This window comes from Trichosurus vulpecula, chromosome 2, assembly GCF_011100635.1.
Source record: "Trichosurus vulpecula isolate mTriVul1 chromosome 2, mTriVul1.pri, whole genome shotgun sequence".
Taxonomy (NCBI): Eukaryota; Metazoa; Chordata; class Mammalia; order Diprotodontia; family Phalangeridae; genus Trichosurus; species Trichosurus vulpecula.
In genome coordinates, this window is record NC_050574.1 from 38,319,710 (window position 1) to 38,342,059 (window position 22,350).

The 22,350-nt window shown below is 43.4% G+C and overlaps 1 protein-coding gene across 2 annotated transcripts in view; it reads right to left on the reverse strand.

Moving 5' to 3' along the window:
* The window catches only part of SAE1 (SUMO1 activating enzyme subunit 1), a 62,947-nt gene that overhangs the window by 31,677 nt on the left and 8,920 nt on the right, over positions 1–22,350 (reverse strand). For both annotated transcript variants that reach the window (XM_036744754.1, XM_036744755.1), the window contains exons 2-5: positions 16,045–16,156; positions 10,947–11,123; positions 9,192–9,334; positions 7,130–7,229 (exon numbers count right to left, since the gene is read on the reverse strand). In XM_036744754.1, coding sequence (XP_036600649.1) covers positions 7,130–7,229; positions 9,192–9,334; positions 10,947–11,123; positions 16,045–16,156 — 532 coding nt within the window. The remainder of the gene's footprint in view (positions 1–7,129; positions 7,230–9,191; positions 9,335–10,946; positions 11,124–16,044; positions 16,157–22,350) is intronic.

The following is a 22,350-nucleotide window of genomic DNA, read 5'->3' on the forward strand; positions in this document are numbered from 1 at the left end:
CTCTGCTTTCTTTCTCACCAGAAATGTTTCTTTGTGTCTTCAAATTTTAAATCTTGAGAGCTTCCCATTCCACATGGACTGACTTACCCTCTAGAATTTTAGGCCATAGGATCTCCCAATCCTTTCTCTGACTCGCTTTAAAATTTTTTCTTTCTCCAAATCTGTGTCAAGAGTGGGTAACAGAATATTTCCAATTCCTTTCTTCTCTCAAACTCTAAAAAAGAATGTCACTCTTCCCAAACACTTCCCAGTCACTTCTATCCCAAATAATCAATTCCTACTTCTTGGTAAAAAGTAAATTCAGAATAGCAAGTCACCTATGTGATTTCTCCACTAAGGAAAAAATTACCATTAAGAGAAGTCAAGAAATTACTAGATACTATACACTGGTCAGACAGAGGTCCTAGACCCCCTTCACTGTTGTATCACCACTGTGCTGACCTGGCAATACTGTTCTCAAACTCCTCATCCATTTCCTTTTATCCAGGTAGCTGGAGTATGTGAAAATACTGCTTGTGTGTCTGCTGCTGCTGCTCCTCACCTCCTCCACTCAGTCTTCTTTTCTAGCTCTCAAACTACTGCTGTATGAAGCTTCAGCTTCCATAGTTCCTGGGCTCTGCCACAGTTATCTGCTTTACAATTTCAAAGCATTCACCTGAAAAGTTCCTTTTGCCTATGACTACTTAAATCGTAGTCACTTAATCTGGAGCACTAGTTTATAAAACAAGCACCAAACTAAACCATAAGAAAAAAAATACTCTTAGTCAGTCTACTTAAGTCAACATAGAGTCAGTTTATACAATTTGGTCTATTAAAAAAAAGGACAATTAGAAAGACTGTTAACATATGCTAAGAGATGAATATCGGGTATACTGGGCAGCTCAACCATGTCATCCCAGCAGTACCAAGATGTTTAAGCAAAGGGAAGTTCAAATTGCTGGAGAAGATTAAACAAACATGGTTTTCCTCCTTCCCACAGCTGCTGCCTAGCGGTTCCAACACATTGTAAACAGTGCTATATGACACGCCATAGATTGTTTGGCTGCCCCAGCACTTTTGGCAAATGATACTAACCTCAAAAGACAGAGCTAACCCAGTGATGCTGAATACTAGAGCAGTCTGCCAGATAGCTCTTAAGGAAGTCTTACAAGAGAAGTCAAACTATTTGCTGCACAGTCTGATAGAAGATAACCTAATTTTTTTTAAACCAAGTTTAGAAAACTATCAATTCAAAGGCAACACTTGGCCCTTTCCCAAGAAAAATACTACTAAGAGCCATCTTACTGCTAGTTTTTTTCCTACTGTTGTGACCACCAAGGTTTTCCATCACTACTAGATTTCATCTAGTACATCTATGGCATAGGGCAAAGTTATCAGCTGCTCGGAGAGTGTCAAATGGAGTACTCAAAATCAGGAGATTCATGTTCCAGTTCTTGCTGACCTTGGGCAAATCCCTCTGCTGCTGGCCCAGAGCCTCAAGATCGAATTTATTCTTAAGATCCTCCTTCTCTGACCCCAGCCACACCCATCCCAAGGGAGCAAATAAAAGGCATTATTATCACTAGGCTTGGTCTGTCCCAGACCCCAAGGCTTGGCTCTTCCACAAGTCATACTCAGTGGGATGCAGGACAGTGAACAGTAATAATGCCCGACCTTGAACCCTGGGGGGACTGGGGATAAGCCACTTAAGTTACACTGGCCCTGACAGCCTCATCTGCAAAATAAGGAATTTGGAGTAGATGCATTTCTTAAGGTCTCTTCCATCTCCAAATACCATTTGTATTTTCACAGGATCAGACAATTTAGGTCCTTAGAAATCTAGCTCACCTCTTCCTTTTATAAGAGGAAACTGAGGCCCATAGCAAATGGTTTGTCCCAGGTCACACCTGTAGCAAGGGGCTGCCTTCGGAATCCAAATCCCAGTCTTTATCACCATGCCATGGCGATGGAAACAAAGCAGACTAGCGCTCAACAGAAGCAGACTGAGGTCCTGGCTCTGCCACTTCAGTCGATGGACACCTTGAGCAAACTAAGCCCCATGAGCCAGGTGTCTCAGCGGTAAAATAAGGATTTAATACTTGCATGAACTGTGTCAGAGGGGTGTTGTCATTAAAGGACATGATGGATACAAAGCACCACGTAAACAGAAAGATAACCTGACTGTCCTGTGCCCTGACTCGGCCCGGTACTGATCAGAGTAGACAATCAATAGCTGCTCACAGACCGGCACCAACAAAACAAGAATAGCTTGTTTAAGGGTCGGACGAGAGACAGCGGGAGTTTACATTCAGGGCCGAGTACCGGCCAGGCTGTTTCAGTGGTTATGAGGAAACTCCCTCTACTGCTGCTGGCTCGCATCTCTCACAGCCTTTCTTGGGCATATAATGGAGCAGGCACTCGGGTGTGCTTACAGAATTATGTGGCTTCTAATTAGCTAGGCACACAAGGGGTACAGAGTAGACAATTAATAGTTCCAGGGACTATCATAACCTTACTCTGCAGATAGGCATCATATTAATTTTGAATGATTCCAAATAGAAATGTGTGATCAAAAAGAGAACTACATGAACAACTAAAGGGGAGCTACTCACATAAACTGCATGTTCAGCGGCGCCCGGGGCAGGGCGGTCAAAGTGTGGCACTTGGGGTCCAGAAGGTTCTGAGTTCAAGTCTCTCTTAAGGTACTTACTAGCCCTGTAACCCTGGGGCAAACTAGTTTGACTTCTGTAATAAAATGTGGGTAACCACACAGAGTCATTGTGAGGAGCAGATGGCCTAAGACATGCAAAGTGTTTTTTGTAAGCCTTAAAGTATTACAGAAAATTATCTGTTATTCATCGTCCTACCACTACCACTACCACTACCACTACCACTACCACTACCACTAGGAAGAACACTGGATCAGGAGACCTGGAATCAGAATCAGGTTTTCCTTTCACCCGTTAACCAGCTATGTGATAGACAACCTGGCCTCAGTTTCCCACTCTGCAAAAGAAGACTGGCGAGTATTTTCCGATAAGAATGAGGACGTTCAAGGGCGCTGTCATGGGAAACAGAGATCTGACTTCTTTCTGACACTAACAGGTAGAACTCAGAGCAGCGGTGAGCAGTCACGTGGAGACACACTTTGCCTCAATGTAGAGCAGAATATTATATCAATCTTAGCTACCCCAACCCAACAGGCAGAGACAGCGGCTCTGGGTCACTGCAAATGTCCAGTGAGAGGTTGAGAACCACCTGTTCAGGCCAGCACAAAGCAGATTCCTATGCCGGGTGGGAAGGTGGGATCAGACCACAGTGAGGTCCCTTACAACCATCCGATTCTGTTACCCAGATCTCGTCTGTGTCTCGGGTTACTTCCTCACCCTGAAATCCCGGTTAGGTTCTTTCTCCTCAATCATTTGGTGGCAGCGGGCCGTGTAACAACAACTCATTTCTATATTGCTTTATTTCAGCTGAATATTACAGTACCAAAAATGTCATTTCCTTTTTTGGGGGGCAACGTTATTAAACTGAGATGAGGGAAATGCCCTAGATATAGTTAATCCAGGTTTTAGCAAAGCATAGGACAAGGTCTCTCATGCTATTTTTGTGGACAAGATGGAGAGATGTGTAATCACAACAGCAGTTCCATGGACTCAAAGTGGTAAGCTGAATAGCTAGATACAAAGACTCATCCCTACCAGCTCCATGTCAACTTGCCGAGTACCTCAGTACCTAAGCCTGGCCCTAGGCATAGTTTATCTTGTGCAGATCACACTACACTCAAAGAGATTGGGAACAAGTATATGAAAAACTCAAGATAAAGAAAAAAAGTCACACTCTAGAACGTGGGGCCAAATCTCACAAGATGGAATTTAATGGAAATAAATATCAAACCTCACACTTGGCTTTTAAAAAATGGATGCGATGTGGCCAGATGGCAATTTGTCTGTAAGGGATCTGAGAGTTTTAGTGGACTACAAGCTCAAGGAGTCAGTAGTGTGAGGGAGCATCCAAAAAGAGCTCATGTTACCTTAGGCCACTCTGAGAGGCCCCTCTATCCAGGATAGAGAGGCTGGATTTGGTATTGGTCAGACCATACCCAGCACCATACTTTACGAAGGATGTTGATAAGCTGGAGGGAGTCCTAAGGCAGGCAGGAAAGCAGGACAGTTAGAGGCCTCAAGATAAGTCCCATACAAAGATAGGCTGAAGGAACAAGAGCTGTTTAGCTTGGAAGCAAAGTTGACTTGGGGGGAATATGACAGTTGTTTTCAAATACTCCCAAGGCTCTCATGCATAAGAGGATGCTCTGGGGGAAGGACAGAACTACAGCCTGATCCACAGAAGCAGATTCTCAAGTGGAATGGGCTGCTTAAGTATGAGGTGCGTTGACTAGATGGGAGGGGGCAGTCAAAACAACTCTGGCCCTAAAACCTTGTCTACGCCAAGTCTGCATATGACCCCTCATTCTGGTGGAGAGGACACTGCCTGACCTTCATGTGCTAGAAAGAGACATGGAGGCAGGGACAGAAGATCTGGCTTTGCAGCTGGTTCTGCCCCTCACCTCATGGCACTCTGGGCAGGTCACTGCCACCTCTGTGCCTCCATTCCTTCATCTACATTGAGAGACCTGGGCTAGGCTACCTCTGAGCACAAATCATTCCTACTGGTATTTTCTGGGCCTCAGAAAAGCACTCAAAAGCTCCAGAAAGGCATCAATATCATCTTCCTAAGGAGTTTCTCTTTTTTTTTTGAAAGGTTTCTAGTCATCACACCAGGCAGAATTAGGAGTACAAAGGCTACCTTGGATTGCTTTGCACCTCAGGGAGGCCTGCATGAGCACTCACCAAGAATCAATTGGAGAAGCTGGAGCTGCCTGCTTTCTCCTAAACTAACACACAGTACAACCTAACCAGTGACTCTTTACAATGTAGACAGAGGGGCAACGTCTGAATCAGGGAACGACCAAGTTTGAAAGAGCAAAGGGCCCACAGGGAATGACTGATTCTCATCCAAACACTTCATTTTGCAGAGGCAGTTGCTTGAAGCCAAGAGAGCTGACTAATGGCAAAATCACCACCAGAATGGAGGGGTGCAGACTCCCAGGCCCATAAAGGGCTGGCTGGCGGGGCTCCGTAAAGCCAAGGTCTGGAATTCTGGAGATGATCAATAGGAATGCACTGTATGCATCAAAACCTTAATAGATAAGGGTTGGAGTGCTGGTTCAAAATGTCCAAGGGAAACAGCTGACTAACAATGTCAGCTGGAGAATATTTTGATACCTTAAAATTGGGCCCTGAGTAGGAAGAAGGGCTTGTTAACTGACAAGTTGGATGAGTGGGACACAAAGGCCTCAGAGTGCATGACGGGGCAGCCGACATTCCCCTCATAGTTAGATAAAGTAGCTCCCACGAGGGGATTTCCAGAGCAGCTCAGCAGGGCACGGGCAGGACTTAGAGCAGTGTCAAACTTCCAGCTGTGAATGGCTAACAAAGCTGAGCACTAACTTTATTTAAATGTGAAAGCCGGACTCCAATTCCAGAAGGCCTTAAAGACATAAACCCCTCCTTACCAAGGCCAAGTGTCACCCTGCTAAGAGGGTGTGATTTATAAAGTGACAGCACCCACAATACAGCTTTTATACTCCTGCATTTGTTAACAATTCATCTCCCCCAAACCCTCTCCCCACCATTCTAAAGAAGCTTGACTGAGCAGGGCGAAAAGGGGGAAAAAAGTTAAGTTTCGGCCAAAACATCAATGTTCACTCTGAGGATAATTAAGATACTGTGAATAGATATTTAGATATGGACTTTACAATTTCCTTAGGCATATTTCTTACCACAGCTTTATGATATTCAAATCTATAGTTAAAAGATTGTTCCATACTGTGGTTTCTACAGTGGAATCACTTTAAAAGGGATTAAAACAACAACAAACCAGTCTAGAACGTCTACATTGCCTGTTATTTTTCCACAAAACACCCTGATGTTAAAGAGTAGCCCAGATACCCCACATCTGCTCTGCCCTCTGCCTCCACTAACTTTTCTTGGCTCCCATCTATTTTCCCTCCTCATCTTCCCCGCCCTCCTCCCTCTTTCCATCCCTTCAGACAATAGAACAATCTCCAAGGCAGCTGATGAAACAAAGAAATCGTCCTCATGTGCGGCCCACCTCCCCCCTTCTCTAGAATCCAACTCAAAAAGTGATCATCTTAATGAAAGCAGCTCACACCCAGGCAGTTCAAAGTGCTTTTCTCACAAGCACCTCACGTGATGGCTATAGTTCAAATATTACTACCCTGATTTTACAGATAAGGAAATCCCAGCTCACTGAGGAGAAAGCCTTACCCAAAGGCCCCAGAAGCTCTGGATCAGGGCCTCTTCACTTTCTGTATGTCACGGACCCCTCTGGAGGTCCCCTGAAGCCTAGGAGGGATTCTGTGCCCCTGTTCCAGATGCTCCCATTCTCCCAAGCCTTTGCTGGACTAGTTACCTCTTTTTACCCAAGGCTAATCCAAATGCCACTAGTCATCAGTCCCATGATCCCCGCCCCCCTGCCACTTTCCCAGGTGAGAAGGCTCTCTCCCCTCCTCACACTGCTTAGAGAACTTGGTCTGGCCTCTCTCGGCCCAGCCTGCCCCACTCCATCACACTGAGAGTTCAGAGTATAGCCTGTTTCTTAGTATCATATCTTCAAGGCCAATGCCAATGCCTTTACACACAGTAGGCACTTAAAAGTTTTGTGAAATGAAATGGAGACAAAGCCAGAGCTTCTTCTACATCCATTACACACTGCTGCTGCCCACCCTTCTAAAAGCAGGCCTTGTGGAGTCAGTAAGACTATAGATAGTTCCATGTAACGGTTTAGTCTATGACCTGTTTTTCAACACTAAAAGCTTTTGCTCAAAGGTTATTACAGGTGGAAAAGGAAAAAGAACACAAAGAGAAAACCTCAGAGTTTAAGCTGGTCCCCGCCCCAGAGGTGCAGCATGAAAACACCAGGTACCCCAGGCGAGGGCAGCCAGTGGGCACCTCCACTCAAAGAGAAGGCTGCTTTCAGATGTGGCAGCCCAGCCCCAACTTCCCCCTCCCCCCTCCTAGAAGGATGAGGGACAGCAAGGGTAGAGGGACGTCAGGACATCTACCTTTTTGACCATTGTCGTTTCTGTGGCCTCCAACTTTGCCTTCTTAGTGTCAGGTCCATCTTCCACTCCTGGGCTGACTTTGGGGACTTTGGTTTTCTCCCTAAAGGTGACACAAGCCATAGAATCTCAGACATGGAAGGGCTTTCCAGGGTCCCTACTTTAACTGCCCCCCCCCCAAGCCGGTTCCTCAACCCCCAGGGTCTCTGAGTTCCTGCTCAAAGGGCACCCATTCTATTCTTGGATGGGTCCAATGGTCTGGCAGCTTTTCCTGACATCAAGCCCAATGGAGACCATGAATGCCTGTGAGTGAGAGGGACCTGGATGTTATCTTCAGTCTGATTACCTTTACAGGCAGGAGAACTTGCCCAGTTCCCAGAGTTCTCTGTTAGGTGAGCTAAATCCTCTGAGAGCCTCCAGTACGGGCACCAAAGGGAATGCAGCAACACCGCTATGCTCAGCCCTCTATAGTACAAAGACTTTACATATGGCTTTTCAAGGCTCCTTTCAAGTCACTCAAGGTTATAGTCTATGACTAGATTCCAAGAACTCAGGCAGTCAAACAAACAGGTCTGTTTGAAATATGGCCCCTTAAGGCCCAGGGAGAAGTAACATCGACTAGACCACTTCATAGCTCAATCTCATATAACATCCTCTAATAACATCCAATGATGACTTTTTACTTTTCATCAGAAAATGAGGGTGCCAGGATCCCCTAAATTTATAAATGGAAGGAGCCTTAGCGGCTATCTACACCTAGTCCAGCCTCCTCATTTTACAGATGAGGAGCCTGGGGCCCAGAGAGTCAGTAACACATTTCAACATATCTGTCATCTCATCCATTCTCTCCACCAGTGCAGTTCACAACCCATCCTTATGCTACTGTATCATTCTTTTGCAAGTCTTTCTATGAATTCTCCTTAGAGGACCCCCCCACCCCCACCCCCTCACTGCGCTGGAGGCCTTGCTCTAGCTGTCGTCCTCTTTCATGGATACTAAGGCACACTCAAGTGTGGTCCTATTAACCCAATTCCTGGTATTCCATTCTGTGAAGCAGCATAGCATGGTGGAGAGGGCACTGGACCTGAGGTTGGGAAGGCCTGTGCGTGACTCCTTCCTCAGACACGTCCTCTCTGAGTGACTCCATGAACCTGCAGGTCTTTCTGTAAAACATGATCACAGCACTGACCTCGCAGGCTCCAATGCAAGACAGGCCCTGGAGTGCTGGTAAATCTTACAGTGGTAGTCACTGCTGGGGGTGACCAGCCGGCTCATCTCTTCTGGCCATACATGGCCTGGGCTCTTCTGTTTAGGCCACTTCCACACATAGGTCTTTCCCACTAGGAATATAGTAATGCAGCCTGCTTAGGTCCACAATGAAGCCAAGTCAAATACTAGCCTCAAGCGCGCTCTCTGGTACTGAGTACACACGTGTGTGTACACACACACACACACACACACACACACACAGTGCCAGGTACTTTGGTGGGAAGGGTTGGACATTCCTGCCCTTTAAAAGATCTGAACTGATCTGAACAACGTAGGCCCACAGAGAACATAATTAACTGAAGCCAAGGAAGTAGTTAGTAGCCAGATTCAAAAGAACAAAGTACGTTTGGATCATTTTGGACTGAACTGTGTCCACATTGCCCGTTCCTTGCAAGTCAGAGTAAGCACTGTTTTTCAGGCTCTCATACATGGGTGTGTTAGCTCTAAAATGAAACTCCACAGGTCTGAAACTCCTCTGCCTGGTTCACTTGGTCTGCATTGGTAAAATTTCCAAGCCTAGAACATGGAGAACCCTTCTTCCCTCAGCTGCTACAGTCACAGTTACAAGCCGTTATAATTCTCAGTGCACCATTAGTATCCACAAAAGAAGAGAACAGTTAGAGCAAGGCCTCCAGCACAGTGCATTGGGGGGGGGAAGGTAACGGATATATTGAAATACGTTACTGAATTATCTCAATAAGAGCAGTGGCATTTTAGGCTGTCGGCTCCCTCGTATCTAAGCCAATTTTATTTGATTTTAGGATGCTGTGAATTCCCCTCCCCTCCTTGCACTTACTCTACAAACTCATGCTCTCCCAGATTAGCAAACATGTATCCGTGGTAGCCAAAAACATCACCAGTAAAGAACTTGATGCTGTTTTTATAACAGATTTGGTCGATTTTAACTAAGACATCCCTGGAACAGCAAGTCAGACATACCTAGAGAAAAAGAAAGAAGCTGGGCATGAGTTTTTGAAATCAATGATTCACCTTACTGACATTTACCTATCCTAAAGAACAGGTTCTGTGGACATGTTTTAAGATCAGTTTCAGACTGGTAAGACAGGTTCATGGAATAGCACTATTAGAAGGCAAGACAAATGGCAGGTTTCAGAGTATAGAAACAGAAGTTCAAATATCACTCTACTGACCCCAAATGGGTTTAGACAGAGTACAAAAACCTGGCCAATTTAAGGTCTTGCAACAAGATGGGTTCTAGTCCTTAGTCTATAAATACATTAGAGAGTCTTCACCTTCAGCACAGACATTTTCGACAAATGAAGAAACCCAACAGCTGGATAAGCAAATAAAAAGGGGAGAGGGATGGGGACAGAGGACACAGAAAGAAGGTTAAGAATTCTCCCTCAAAAGCAGCTTCCATCCATGCCAATAGTGTAATGTGACTGCCAGCAGCCAATATGCCAAGTGTAGACAGAGGAGAGCCATGAGGATCCAGAAGGACCCAATTCAAGGCACGTGTGAAATGTTATCTGCACTGATGGCCAACAGGAAAGGTTACAAACCAAAGGACCTTGCATTCAGACTCAGTGATTCACTCAAAAATGATGATCACTGTATTTGTGGGACTGCTGGTCTGTACTCCACTAAATCAAGAAGCTGGGCATGATACGTTTTAACACTTAAACCAGCAGACAGGATGAAACAGATCAAAGATAAGAAATTCAACTTCTAAAGACCACATATTTCCTCTTTGGGCATGCTTTTTTAAACTATTTTTCCTGTATTCTGGACCCCTATGGCAATTTGGAGAAGCCTAGGCCCTTGCCCGAATCATGTTTTAAATGCATAAAATAAAACTCCTAGAATTACGTGGAAGCCAAGTACAGTGAAATGCAGTTCTCAAAATATTTTTTAAAAACAAGTTTACAGACCTCTAGGTTAAGAATGCCTACTTTAAGGGAATGTGAAGAAAAAAAATGACAAAAGTGTATTTTCGGTTTTTGAGCCCACATTCTCTCCACCAAAGCCCTAGCTTGTAACCCTTAAAAATGGAAGTAATCTTTTCAGAAGAGAAAAATGCGGTGGTGTGTTAGTCAAAAAATACTCCTATCTCCAGACAACAATAAAGCTTAAAACAAATGTATTAGCGAACAGATGTGTAAAGGGGATTAAGTAGAAACCTGCCCCAATGTATCATTAAGAGGGCCCATTAACACAAACAGATGCTCTATTAGGAAAGGGGTCAGTCTAATGGGCAATAAGGCAGCAGCTCCTCTTTACTGTACATCTAAATATCACAATTAGCGGTTTGACGCTTTGGCTCTAGTAACCAGATCCTCTAACGTTAACAATTCAAGGAATGCCACAAATGAACCAAATGTCTACTTCAAGTAATTACTAAGGAGGAAAGAAATCAATTACAGAGATTCTTCCTGTAAGTATAAAATGTCACGCTCTTTGGTACCACAACAGAGAAGCAAGAAAGGGTAGAAAAGCCTAAGAGAACAGAGGCCCTGTTTGAAAGGATATGCTGAAAAATTTTCATATTGTGAAAAATCAAGCTCAAAATTTCACTTCCCGTAAAACTTACAGCATCAAATTGTGTGAAGAAAGTCTCAGGCTTATTTTCTATATTGTCTGTGTCCACCTTCACGTCCACCATGGGATTAAGATTCTGTGCTCGTTCCAAAGAGGCTTCTGCCCGGTTCCGGCCAGAGGATCCAGTAGTAGGAATTAAGAACTGAGCACTAGTGTCTTCTGGAGATACCTGGGAATAAATTTTAAAATTCTTACACTTTTGCACAAAACCTGTCTCTCACAGAAGACACTGTGATGGACTTTTGGATTTTCAAGGACACTCCTAACCACCCCCACCCCAACACACCTATAAAACCTACACTCAACAAACAGCAGTCAATGTTGTCCCCTGCTTCCTTTCCTCAACCTCCCAGGAGAGAAAAATGTCACTTGATCTCATTCTTCCTATTCAGAGGTCAATAGCTCCCCCTTGTGTTAAGAAAAGTCATCATTGTATCAAAATTCCCCAAACAAGATTGTCCGTTAACAGGCTTAAGGAGCAAAGGCAGAATGTCCGCAGTTGGACAAAGCCTCTGCTCTTCAGCTGATGGTCTAGCTACAGAAAAAGCTAACATCCTGAAGAACAATGAAAGAACGTCTGCATACCAGTCAATCAACAAGCACTGACTAAGTCGGGCACTAGAAGCTGGGACCCATATAGCCTATGAAAAATAAACACCACAATGTAGGCTATTGACTATAGGTGCCACTGGACTCTGCAGAGAGTAACCCATAAGGCTAATGAGAGAAGATTTCACAGGGCCAGTGAGGAAGGACTTGAGCTGGCTGTGTGGTTATTCAGTAGTATCCAAGTGGTGTGCCATCTCTTCCCTCAGTGCATTAAGGCAGACAGGGTGAAGTGATGGATGGGGCCAGGGTCACCCAGCTGGTACACGTGTGAGGCCAGATCTGAATTCAGATCATCCTCTTTTGAGCTAGTGCCAGAGGGAGAGGGCCTCAGGAGAGTCCAAGGGGACCGGGAAGCAGCCTGAACACTGGCTCATGGATGAGGGCCCAGGGTCTAATCCCACCACTGAGCCTTGTTTCCCTGGGTAGAGCAGGCCTCAGTTTCTTCACCTATAAAATGAAATGTCCTTTGACGCCCCTCATAGCTCTAAATATAGGATCTTCATAGGTTTTTTTTCCCACACAAGAGAAATATTCACAATATGAAACCCCCATAATCAGACACTGGTCAAGATCTAAAACAGGAGACAGCAAACCATAAGTGCTATCAAACTCTCCCAGGAGCCTGATAACTTAAAAACATCAAAAAAACGAAATATTTTGTAGGACTGCTCAACAGCCTGACACCCTTACCTCAGCCTCTGCACCCCTTCACGGTCTATAATCACTGGCAAGCCAAGGCATGGCCTGAGCTCATTCTGCAGGCAGTGGGTATCCCCGCCTCCCTCCAAGAGTGTTCTAGGAGCTATGTGGAGCACCTCCCATAGTGCAGCCAGCCCTAACAGAGGGATCCAGGAGCCCTGCCTTCTGTAACATATAAGGCTGCCTCCAAAACTGAAAACTGCAATTTCAGGATTGATGTTCCTGAGCCAACAAACATTTATTGGGGGAAGCTAGATGGTGCAGTGGATACAGCACCGGCCCTGGAGTCAGGAGGACCTGAGTTGAAATCCCACCACAGACACCTGACACTAGCTGGGCAAGTGACCTTGGGCAAGTCACTTAATCCCAATTGCCTCAAAAAAACAAAAAGTCAAATTTTTATGACTGTGATACAGTCTGTCAGGATGATTTTAATAGTGGAGGGTGGAAATCCTGAAGACAACTATGTAAAGAGTTTTTTAAAACGCATACAGCTCCTGTTCTACATTTATTTGTAAAGAAAAGCATGTCTTTAAATCATTCTTCTGTAAATAGAGATTATCTTTTTGTAGTGTTTTTTAAAAAATGACTACTATTTGTGAGGTAGGCGACTAGTGGTGCGGTGTATCCACGATAGAGTGTCTGGCCTGGAGTCAGGAAGACTGTTTTCCTGAGTTCAAATCTGGCCTCAGACATTTACTCCTGTGTGCCCCTGGGCAAGCCATTTAACCCTGTTTGCCTCAGTCTCATATGTAAATGAGATGGAGAAGGAAATGGCAACACACTTCAGTATCTCTGCCAAGAAAGAGTCAACATGGCTGAGATAAGTGAACAACAATTTGTGAGGCACTGTACCAAGTGCTGGGGATACAAAGAGAGACAAAATATAGACCCTCCTCATCAGGAGCTTATAAATGAAAGAGTGAACTATGCAAACACCTATGGACAAACATTACAGGATAAACTGGAGACGATCCAGAGGGAAGGCATTACACTAGCATTCACGGAGAAAGTAAAGGTTTGGTGCAGAGCAGGGCAGTGTCATAATGAAAACCAGCTTTAGGAAAATGGGACATTTACTTTTTTCCTCTTGTGACCAGTAGCTGGTCTGCCATGGAGGACACAGAATTATAGCTCCTAAGGTCTTGGATTATTTCGATCTGCACTCAAGACTCCACTGGTTCCTTCTCTGGAGGTGGATGGCATTTTTCATTATTAAGTCCTTTGGAATGGTCTCAGATCATGGCATTGCAGAGAACAGCTAAGTCATTTCCAGTTAATCATCATTACAATGTGGCTGTTACTGTGTACAATGCTCTGCTCATTTCACTCTGCAACAGTTCATATACATCTTTCCAGGGTTTTCTGAAATCCTCCTGCTCATCCATTTCTTATAGCACAGTAACATTCCATTACAATCATAAACCACAACTTGTTCAGCCATTTCCCAAATGATGGGCAAACCCTCAATTTCCAGTTCTTTTGTACATATGGTTTCTTTTCCTTTGTTCTCTTTGGGATACAGACCTGGCAGTTAATACTCAGGTACTGTTGAGTAAAGGGGTATACACAATTGTATAGCACTTTGGGCACAGTTCCAAAATGTTCTCCAGAATGGTTGGATCAGTTCACAACTCCACCAACAGTAAAATAGTGTCCCAATTTTTACACGTTCCCTCCAACATTATTCCTTTCCTGTCATACTAGCTAATCTGATAGGTGTGAGGTGGCACCTCAGAGTTGTTTTAATGTCATTTCTCTAATCAATAGTAATTTAGAGCATTTTTTCATATGATTATAGATAGCCTTTGATCTCTTCTTCTAAAACTGCCTGTTCAGATCCTTTGAACATTTATCAATTGGGGAAAATGATTCATTCTTATAAATTCAACTCAGTTCTCTACATATTTGAGAAAGGACACCTTTATCAGAGGAACTTCTTATAAATCTTACCCCCTCCCCCGCCCCGCCCAGGTTTCTGCTTTTCTTCTAATCTCGGCTGCACTGGTTTTGTTTGTGCAAAAATGTTTTAATTTGATATAATCAAAAGTATCCATTTTATATCCCATGATCCTTTCTACATCTTGTTTGGTCACAAATTCTTCCCTTACCCACAAATTTGACAGGTAAAATGTTCCCCTAATCTGCTTATAATATGATCCTTTATGGCTAAATCATGTACCCATTTTGATCTTATCTCACTCTAAGCTGTGAGATGTTGGTCTACACATACATTCTACCAAACTGCTTTCCAGTTTCCCTGCTACTTGTGTCAAATAGTGATTTTTTGTTCCAAAATCTTGGATCTTTGGGTATGTCAAACACTAGATTACCGTGGTCATTTACTACTGTATATTGTGTACACAATCTACTCCACTGATCCACCACCATATTTCTTAGCTAGTACCAGACTGTTTTGATGATTACCATGTTGTAATATAGTTTGAGATCTGACTTTGGCTACTCTGCTTCACATTTTTTTTCCTTGATTCCCTTAATATTCTTGACCTTTTGTTCTTCCAGATGAATTTTATGACTTTTTCATTGCTTAATTTCACTACAGCTCTGAAGCCAATTCTCCAACCCTGCCAATCCCTAGAAGCCTCTCTGCCTACACTTTAGTCAGTCAGTCACCAAGCATTTATTAAGCAACTGCTAGGGGTCAGGCATCAAATTAAGATCAGCCATTTCAACTGCCTAAACAAATAAAACACTTCCTCTCTTTGTGGAAGGATAGATTTACCTCTGGAATAAAGTCTATATCCCTCACAGCGAGAACCCCAGATGCCCAAAACTAGGAAATGGCAATCCAAGACCGAGATACTATCTGAGTTAAGAAAGATGTTGACTAAAGATAACAGCTTAGTGATACAAACTTTTAAGGGTCCCAAAGGGCTATAAAACTGGGCATACCCTTTACCCAGCAATCCCACTGCTAGGTCCGTATCCCAAAGAGAGAAAAGAAAAGGGAAAAGGAACTATTTTGTACAAAAATATTTATGGCAGCGCTTTTTGTGGCCATATAGAATTGGAAATCGAGGGAATGCCCATCAATTGGGGAATGGCTGAACAAGTTGTGGTATATGACTGGGATGGAATACTAGTATGCTACGAGAACCGATGAGCAGGATCGTTTGAGAAAAACCTGGGATGACATATATGAACTCATGCAAAGTGGAGTAAGCAAAATCAGGAGAATACAGTACACAGTAACAGCAATATTGTAATGATGATCAACTGTGAATGACTTAGCTATTCTGATCAAGACAATGATCCAGAAAATGCTGTCTACCTCCAGAGACAGAATTGATGGTCCCTGAACGCAGACTAAAGCAGACTTTTCCACTTTCCTTTACTTGCCTTTTTTTCTTTTGCGCAACATGGCTAATATGGAAATATGTTTTGCATGACTTCACATGTTATCAATGATAGCATACTGCTTCTGCTTGCCTCTTCAATGGTTGGGGAAAGGGCTAGAAGACAGAAGTGAATAGGGAACTCAAAATTCTAAAAAAAATGAATGTTAAAATAAAGAATAATTATTTAAAAATAAAAATAAAGATGAGGAAATGGCGTCAATGAGATGTGGAGCACAAGGTCACCCACACTGTGTGTAAGTGGCAAGGCTAGGGCCCAGTTTCATTCTCTTGACAGCACACAACTTCCCCCTGTCCCACCACTCCCACTAACAGACTAGCATCCTGCTCCACCTGACCTATGAAATCTTGGCTGGGGTGAGGTAGATGAGACTAATAAACAGATTAATAAAAATGGAATTTCACCTTCTGATGGTCCATCATGGTGAGTCCTTTCACACCTGCTAAAATGAGATTCTTCGCAACTTCTGCCCCCAAACCTTTCATTCCAACAAGAAGCACCCGGGAGGCCCGCAACCTGTAACAACAGACACACCATCAATTACAAAAGAACCATGAGCTTCTGTCACAAATTTCAGGAATGGCTAGATGTGTTGGATTTTCAGAAAGGATCCCAGTTGGAAGGCCCTCCAGGAGTCATTAAGATGCTGAGATTATACCCTGAAAAGACCTTCCAAAAGCCATTTTCTGGACAACTAACAGGAGGCTTTCGGAGCTGAAAGGACTTGTCCAAAGCCTCCCAAGAGGCTCCTTGGGCTCCAACCCTAGTACTCTTTTCATTATCTGGCATGGCCTCTCTGGATCTTAACAGGAATGGCTTCTATATCATCCTTAGCAAATCACACAAAGTTTTAAAGGTAGAACCTTTGAGGGAACCGCAGAGATCACCTAGGCCAACCTCCTCATTTTAACAGTGGACGAAACTAAGGCCCAAACCATCCATTTAAAAACACAATTTGGAATTAACCTAGGAAAGTCACTCAACCATACATACTCTCTAACCCAGCTATTAGGCATATACCTTCAAAGAAGTAAAAAACAAAACAAAAAAAAAGTTCCATGTTTATAAAAATATTTAGTTTAATATTTTTTGTAATAACAAAGTTCTGGAAGGAAAGCGGGTACCCACCAATTGGAGAATGGTTGAACAAACTGAGACATTAATATAATCAATTATTCAACAATCAACTATTCAACAACTATTAAGAACCTACAAGGTATCCGATATATAAAGACAAAAGTAAAACAGTTTTTGCCCTTAAGGAACTTAAATTAGATAAAACGACACATACCTAAATATAATAGATAAAATATAGGGACAGGAACCAGACCTATGATTTCAGTGCTATAGAAAACTCCCTCTAACAAAGGCTGGCTTTGGCAACTTCTGGTCTCAGAGAGTAGCCTGGGGAACTGAGATGTGGAGGCTGGCTCTCTGATATAAACAATAATGAAGTATTAGTCTATAGATGTGGAGCCAAGAACAGAGGGAGAGGAAGCAATGCAAAGAGCTTCCCTCCACAAACTCTGCTTAACAGATTTAGAAAATGCACTAAACTGAATCCAGATGGAGAAATCCAGAAAAAGTCACAGTGAGTCCTTTGTCCAACCCAGCTCAACACTGGGAGACAGACTAGGAGATCTGGTGACAAGAGGTCAGGCCAGAGGCACGCTGGGCATGGCACTCCAGTGCCAAGGAGAGGCTGTCCATCAGGGTAATAAGAGGTCTTAGACTCATGCTGTGGCACCCCTAGACCCACACCTGGCACTGTGACATGGCCAAGTGCCAACTAGCAGCTTTGGTGACCACTCCCCAGTCCCAGATTGTTGATCTACAGCAGAATAAGAAGGAGACCTGCCTATCAGCAGTGGTGTTCCTGGGAAGGGAGGCAGTATATGGAAAAAGGAGGAAGTTCAGAAGCCAGAAGCCAGCAGCAGCAATGGTGTGGCTCATTTCCCAAGAGCAGAACAGGGTGTTCTCACTTCCTACAATTCTGCTACTATAAGCCAGCAGAGTTTCCCAGCTGGCTGATACAGGCAAAATCCAGCAGGTTCTACTCTTGCTCAGACCCAAACCCAGGTCAGGAACTTGCAGAGCTCAGACCAGGGGTGCCGCAATCAGACTTCTTCCTAGATCAGACCACTCTGGGAACACTGAAAGCCTGCAGGTGCCCAGATTGTCCCTGAGATCTCTGAATAACACAATACTCAACACTCCCAAGAAAGCAGCAACAGGACCAGGAAAGACCCTCCCTTGAGAAGTGTGGCAGAGCCTAGCCCTAACATCAAGTCCTTGGAAAAACAGAGAAAAAAAGAACTCCAACATAATAAAACTATTATGGTGATTGGGATGTTCAAGACGCAAACACAAAAGAAAATGACTCCAAAATAGCCACAAGTACTATTTCAGAGAAAACACAGCTTGGGTACAAACTCAGCTAAAATACCTAGAAGAGATGAAGCAAGAGTTTAAGAAAGAAAATGTAATGAGAATTCTTGAGGAAAAAAATCAGAAAAGAAATGAGAGCTACGGGAGAAAGAACTGGAAAGGCAATTGACAGCGTGGCACAAGACGTAAAAAGTCTACCCAAGCAATAAATTCTCTGAAAATTAGAATGGACCAAATAGAAGCCAATGACTCAATGAGGCAACAAGAAATAGTAAAACAAAGTCAGAAGGCTGAAAAAAAAAGAAAGGAAAAAAAAGAAAACGTAAAGTATCTCACAACAGAATGCCAAGACCAAAAAAAGAAGCCTAAACATCCTATTTCAAGAAATTGTAAAAGAAAATTCTTAAATTCTCTTAGAACCAAAGGGCAAAATGGAAACAGAAAGAATTCACTAGTCACCTCTCAAAAGAAATCTCAAAATGAGAACTCCCAAGAACATCACAGCCTCCAAGTCAAAGACAAAATACTGCAAGAAGCCAGAAAGAATGAATTCAAGTACCAGGGAGCTCCTACCAGGATCAAACACAATTTAGCAACTACTACTCTAAAGGAGCAGAAAATTTGGACTATAATATCCTGGAAAACAAAGGATGTGGACCTATAGCCAAGAATTAACTTACAAACTGATTATAATACTACAGGGGGGAAATGGACCTTTAATGAAATAGAAGACTTCAAGCATTCCTGATGAAAAGATCAGAGCTACAGAGAACTTTGAACTCCTGTTCCAACAAAGGAGTAAAGACAAACATAAAATTTAAGGTCAACATGAATGAATAATATAATTGATTAAACAAGGAAAGACTGCTAATACTTTAACATAGGGAAGTGATGTGTGCCTGCTGATCCCTCTCTTCACTAGGGTTCATAGAGTCCAATTAGACAAGGCCCAGGAGTCATTTTGTTACATGTTGATGATCTTAAGAGAAAAATGGAAAGAGAGGGAGAGGTATACAAGGAGAGAAAGGAAAGTTAGGGAAAATTATCCTACAGTGTGCACAAGGAGATATCTATAAAATCAAGGAGGAGGGGTTAGGACACTTGCACCTCACTTTCATCTTAAGTGCTAAAAGAATGTACACACGTGCACACACATAAACACACATAGAGTTGGGCACAGAAATACATTTCAGTCAACAGTGAAATGGGGGGTAGGGATTAGAGGGAGAATGTATTAAGGGAGGGATTAGTCCTAAGCAAAACAAATTCTAAGGATGCACAAAAATATCTATAGTTCTTTCTGAGGCAGCAAAGAATGGGAATCTGAGGGGATGCCTATTAAGAGCTGATGAACAAGTTGGAGTATGTGGCTGAGATGGAACACCATGTGTTGAACTCTCAGAGTAATAACTAACCAGGAATCCACAGACTAACGATGAAACATGTTACCTACCTCCTGATAGAGATGAATGAGACAAATATTTTGAAGACACTGCCAATATGGATATCTGTTTTGACTGACTATGCATGATTTTCAAACCTCTCTGCTGACCTCCTATCTTACACTCCCAGCTGCCTATAAGACATCTCAAACTCGGCACGTCCAAAACAGGACTCCTTCTCTTTCCCCCTAAACCTTCCTTATAACTGTAGAAGGCAGCACCATTCTGCCAGTCCCTCAGGCTTCCAACCTAGAAGTGATCCTGGGCTCCTCACTATCACTCACCAGCAGGTGTATCTAAGCCAGCTGCCATCACCTCTGCAGCATCTCTTAAACACTCCCCCTTCTGCCCCTGATACAGCCCCCACCCTGGTGCAGGCCCTCATCCCCTCCCCCCTGGATCACTCCAGTAGCTGCTGGGTCTCTTCCCCCTCCAATGCCCCCTCATTCAGCCACCAAAGGGATTGTCCTAAAGCACAGGTCTGTCTGATCATATCACCCCCTACTCCAGGGGCTCCCTAGTGCCTTCAGGAGCAAATACAAAATGTTCTACTTGGCATTCAAAGCCCTTCATCACCTGGCTCCCTCCTACCTTCCCACCACCCTCACACCTTAATTCCCAGTCATGTCTTCTTTGATCTAGTGACACTGGCTTCCTGACTGTTGCACGAACAAGACCCTCCAACTTTCAGTTCCAGGCATTCACTCTGGCTGCTCCCTGAATGGAGCTCTCTCCCTTCTCTGCTCTGACTACTGACCCCCGCCCCCCCCCAGCTTTCTTCAAGTCCCAACTAAAATACCATCTTTTACAGGAAGTCTTCCCCAACCCCTCTTAATTCTAATGTCTTCTCTCTATTAACTATTTCTTAATTATCCTGTACACATATTTGTTTCCATGTTGTCTCCCCTATTAGATGGTAAGCTCCTTTAGGGAAAAGACTGTCTTGTCACTTTTTGTACCCCCACTGCTTAACACAGTGCCTGGCACATAAACACATAAATGTTTTGATTGATTGATATGCGTGATGGGTTTTGTTTTTCTTATGTTCTTAACGGGGAGTGAGAGGGTAATAAGGCATATTTTGGCTGACTAAAACAATATATTTAAGTATCATAAGAAATAATGAAAATGAAAAATTCAGAGAAACTTAGGGAGGTATCTATGAACCCAAAATAATTTGAAGAACCATTTCCAAGAAAATAGTGAAAGTCTTTAGAACTCAGCTCAATACAGTAACCAATTATGACCATAGAAGGGGTGATAGACCACAGGTACAGAATGAAGCATACTGGGTCCAAAAGGGTCAGAATGTTGATGTTTTGCCTAACCTTTGGGAGAGGAGGATCATCGGGAACAGTGAGAAGGAAAAGAGCATCAATAAAACATTTTGAGAAAATTAAAAAACAAAGAAAACAAGGGCAAGAGGCGGTAAGAAAGTTGCCAAAGTGACAGAGCTGAGACTTAATGCAGAATCTCGGGCACTGGCCTCTAGCCCACACAGCCTTGAGACTAGGCAGCAGCCAATGCATGCTAGACACCACTTCCAGATTTATTGCCCCCAAAGACCTCTCTGATCATATCACTGAAATACCCAAAAGAGCCTCCAACTCTGTGTGCATGTCCCTCTGTGTCTCCCCCACTACAACCCAAAGTCTAACTCAATGCCCTCTGTCGTCTGCTTTCACCTAAAGCTTACACTGCTCCTCCACACAAACACAATGATCTCAAAGTTGGAAAGCTATCCCTTGGAGCCAACCCTCATCTAAAAAACAGGACTCTACTTGCCCTTCCTCTGAATCCCTATAAAGTTGCTTTCCAAAATCTAGGATACATATCAGACTCCTCCTGGACTTCCCCTCCTTATTATCTATAACAAACTATAGGAGAGGACAGTCACTACCCCCCAAAGTCCTCATCATTTCCACTCAGGCACTCAGTTCTAGTCGAATAATGCCATTGTGTGTGAGGAACAGCAAGAAGACCCATCTGGCTGGACCACTGAGTTCATGAGAGGGAGACGCTGGAAAGACAGGCTGGAGACAAGTTATAAAGAACAGTCTGCACCTGATCCAAGAATAGGAAGCCACTGGAGTGTTTTGAGCAGGGAAGTGACATGGCCAGAAAGGTATGTTAACAAAATACTCTGGCAACTATGAGGAAGATGACTGGAGGGTGAAACACTTAAAAGCAGGAAGACCGTTTAGGTGATTATAAATAGTCACAAACAGAGACAAGGAGGGCCTGAACTGGAATGGAAGCCATGTGAGTAGAGAAGAGGACAGGATGTCAGAGATAACAGCAACTGAATCAGAACCAATAAGATTTTGCAACTGATTAGATACATGGGTGAGGGAGCATGAGGGGCCACAGATGAATGTGATGTAAAGGAATGGGGCTCAGTTGTACCAGATCTTAAACTGTATTACAAAGCGGTAACCATCAAAACAATCTGATACTGGGTGAGAAATAAGCGGTGGATCAGTGGAATACATTAGGTATGTAATATGCAGCAGTAAATGAACACAGTAATCTAGTGTTTGATAAACCCAGAGATATAAGTTTTGGGGACAAGAACTCACTATCTGAAGAAATTTCTGGGAAAACTGGAAAGCAGTTTGGCAGAAACTAGGTATAGACATCTCACATTGTATAGCAAGATAAGCTCAAAATGGGTCCATTATTTAGACATAAAAGGTGATAGCACAAACAAATTAGAAGAGCACAGAAAATTTTACCTGTCAGATCTATGGATAAGGGGAGAATTTATGACCAAATAAGAGATAGAGAGCATTACAGGTTGTAAAATGGATAATTTTGATTACATTAAATTTAGAAGCTTTTGCACAAACAAACCAATGCAGCCAAGATTAGAAGGAAAGC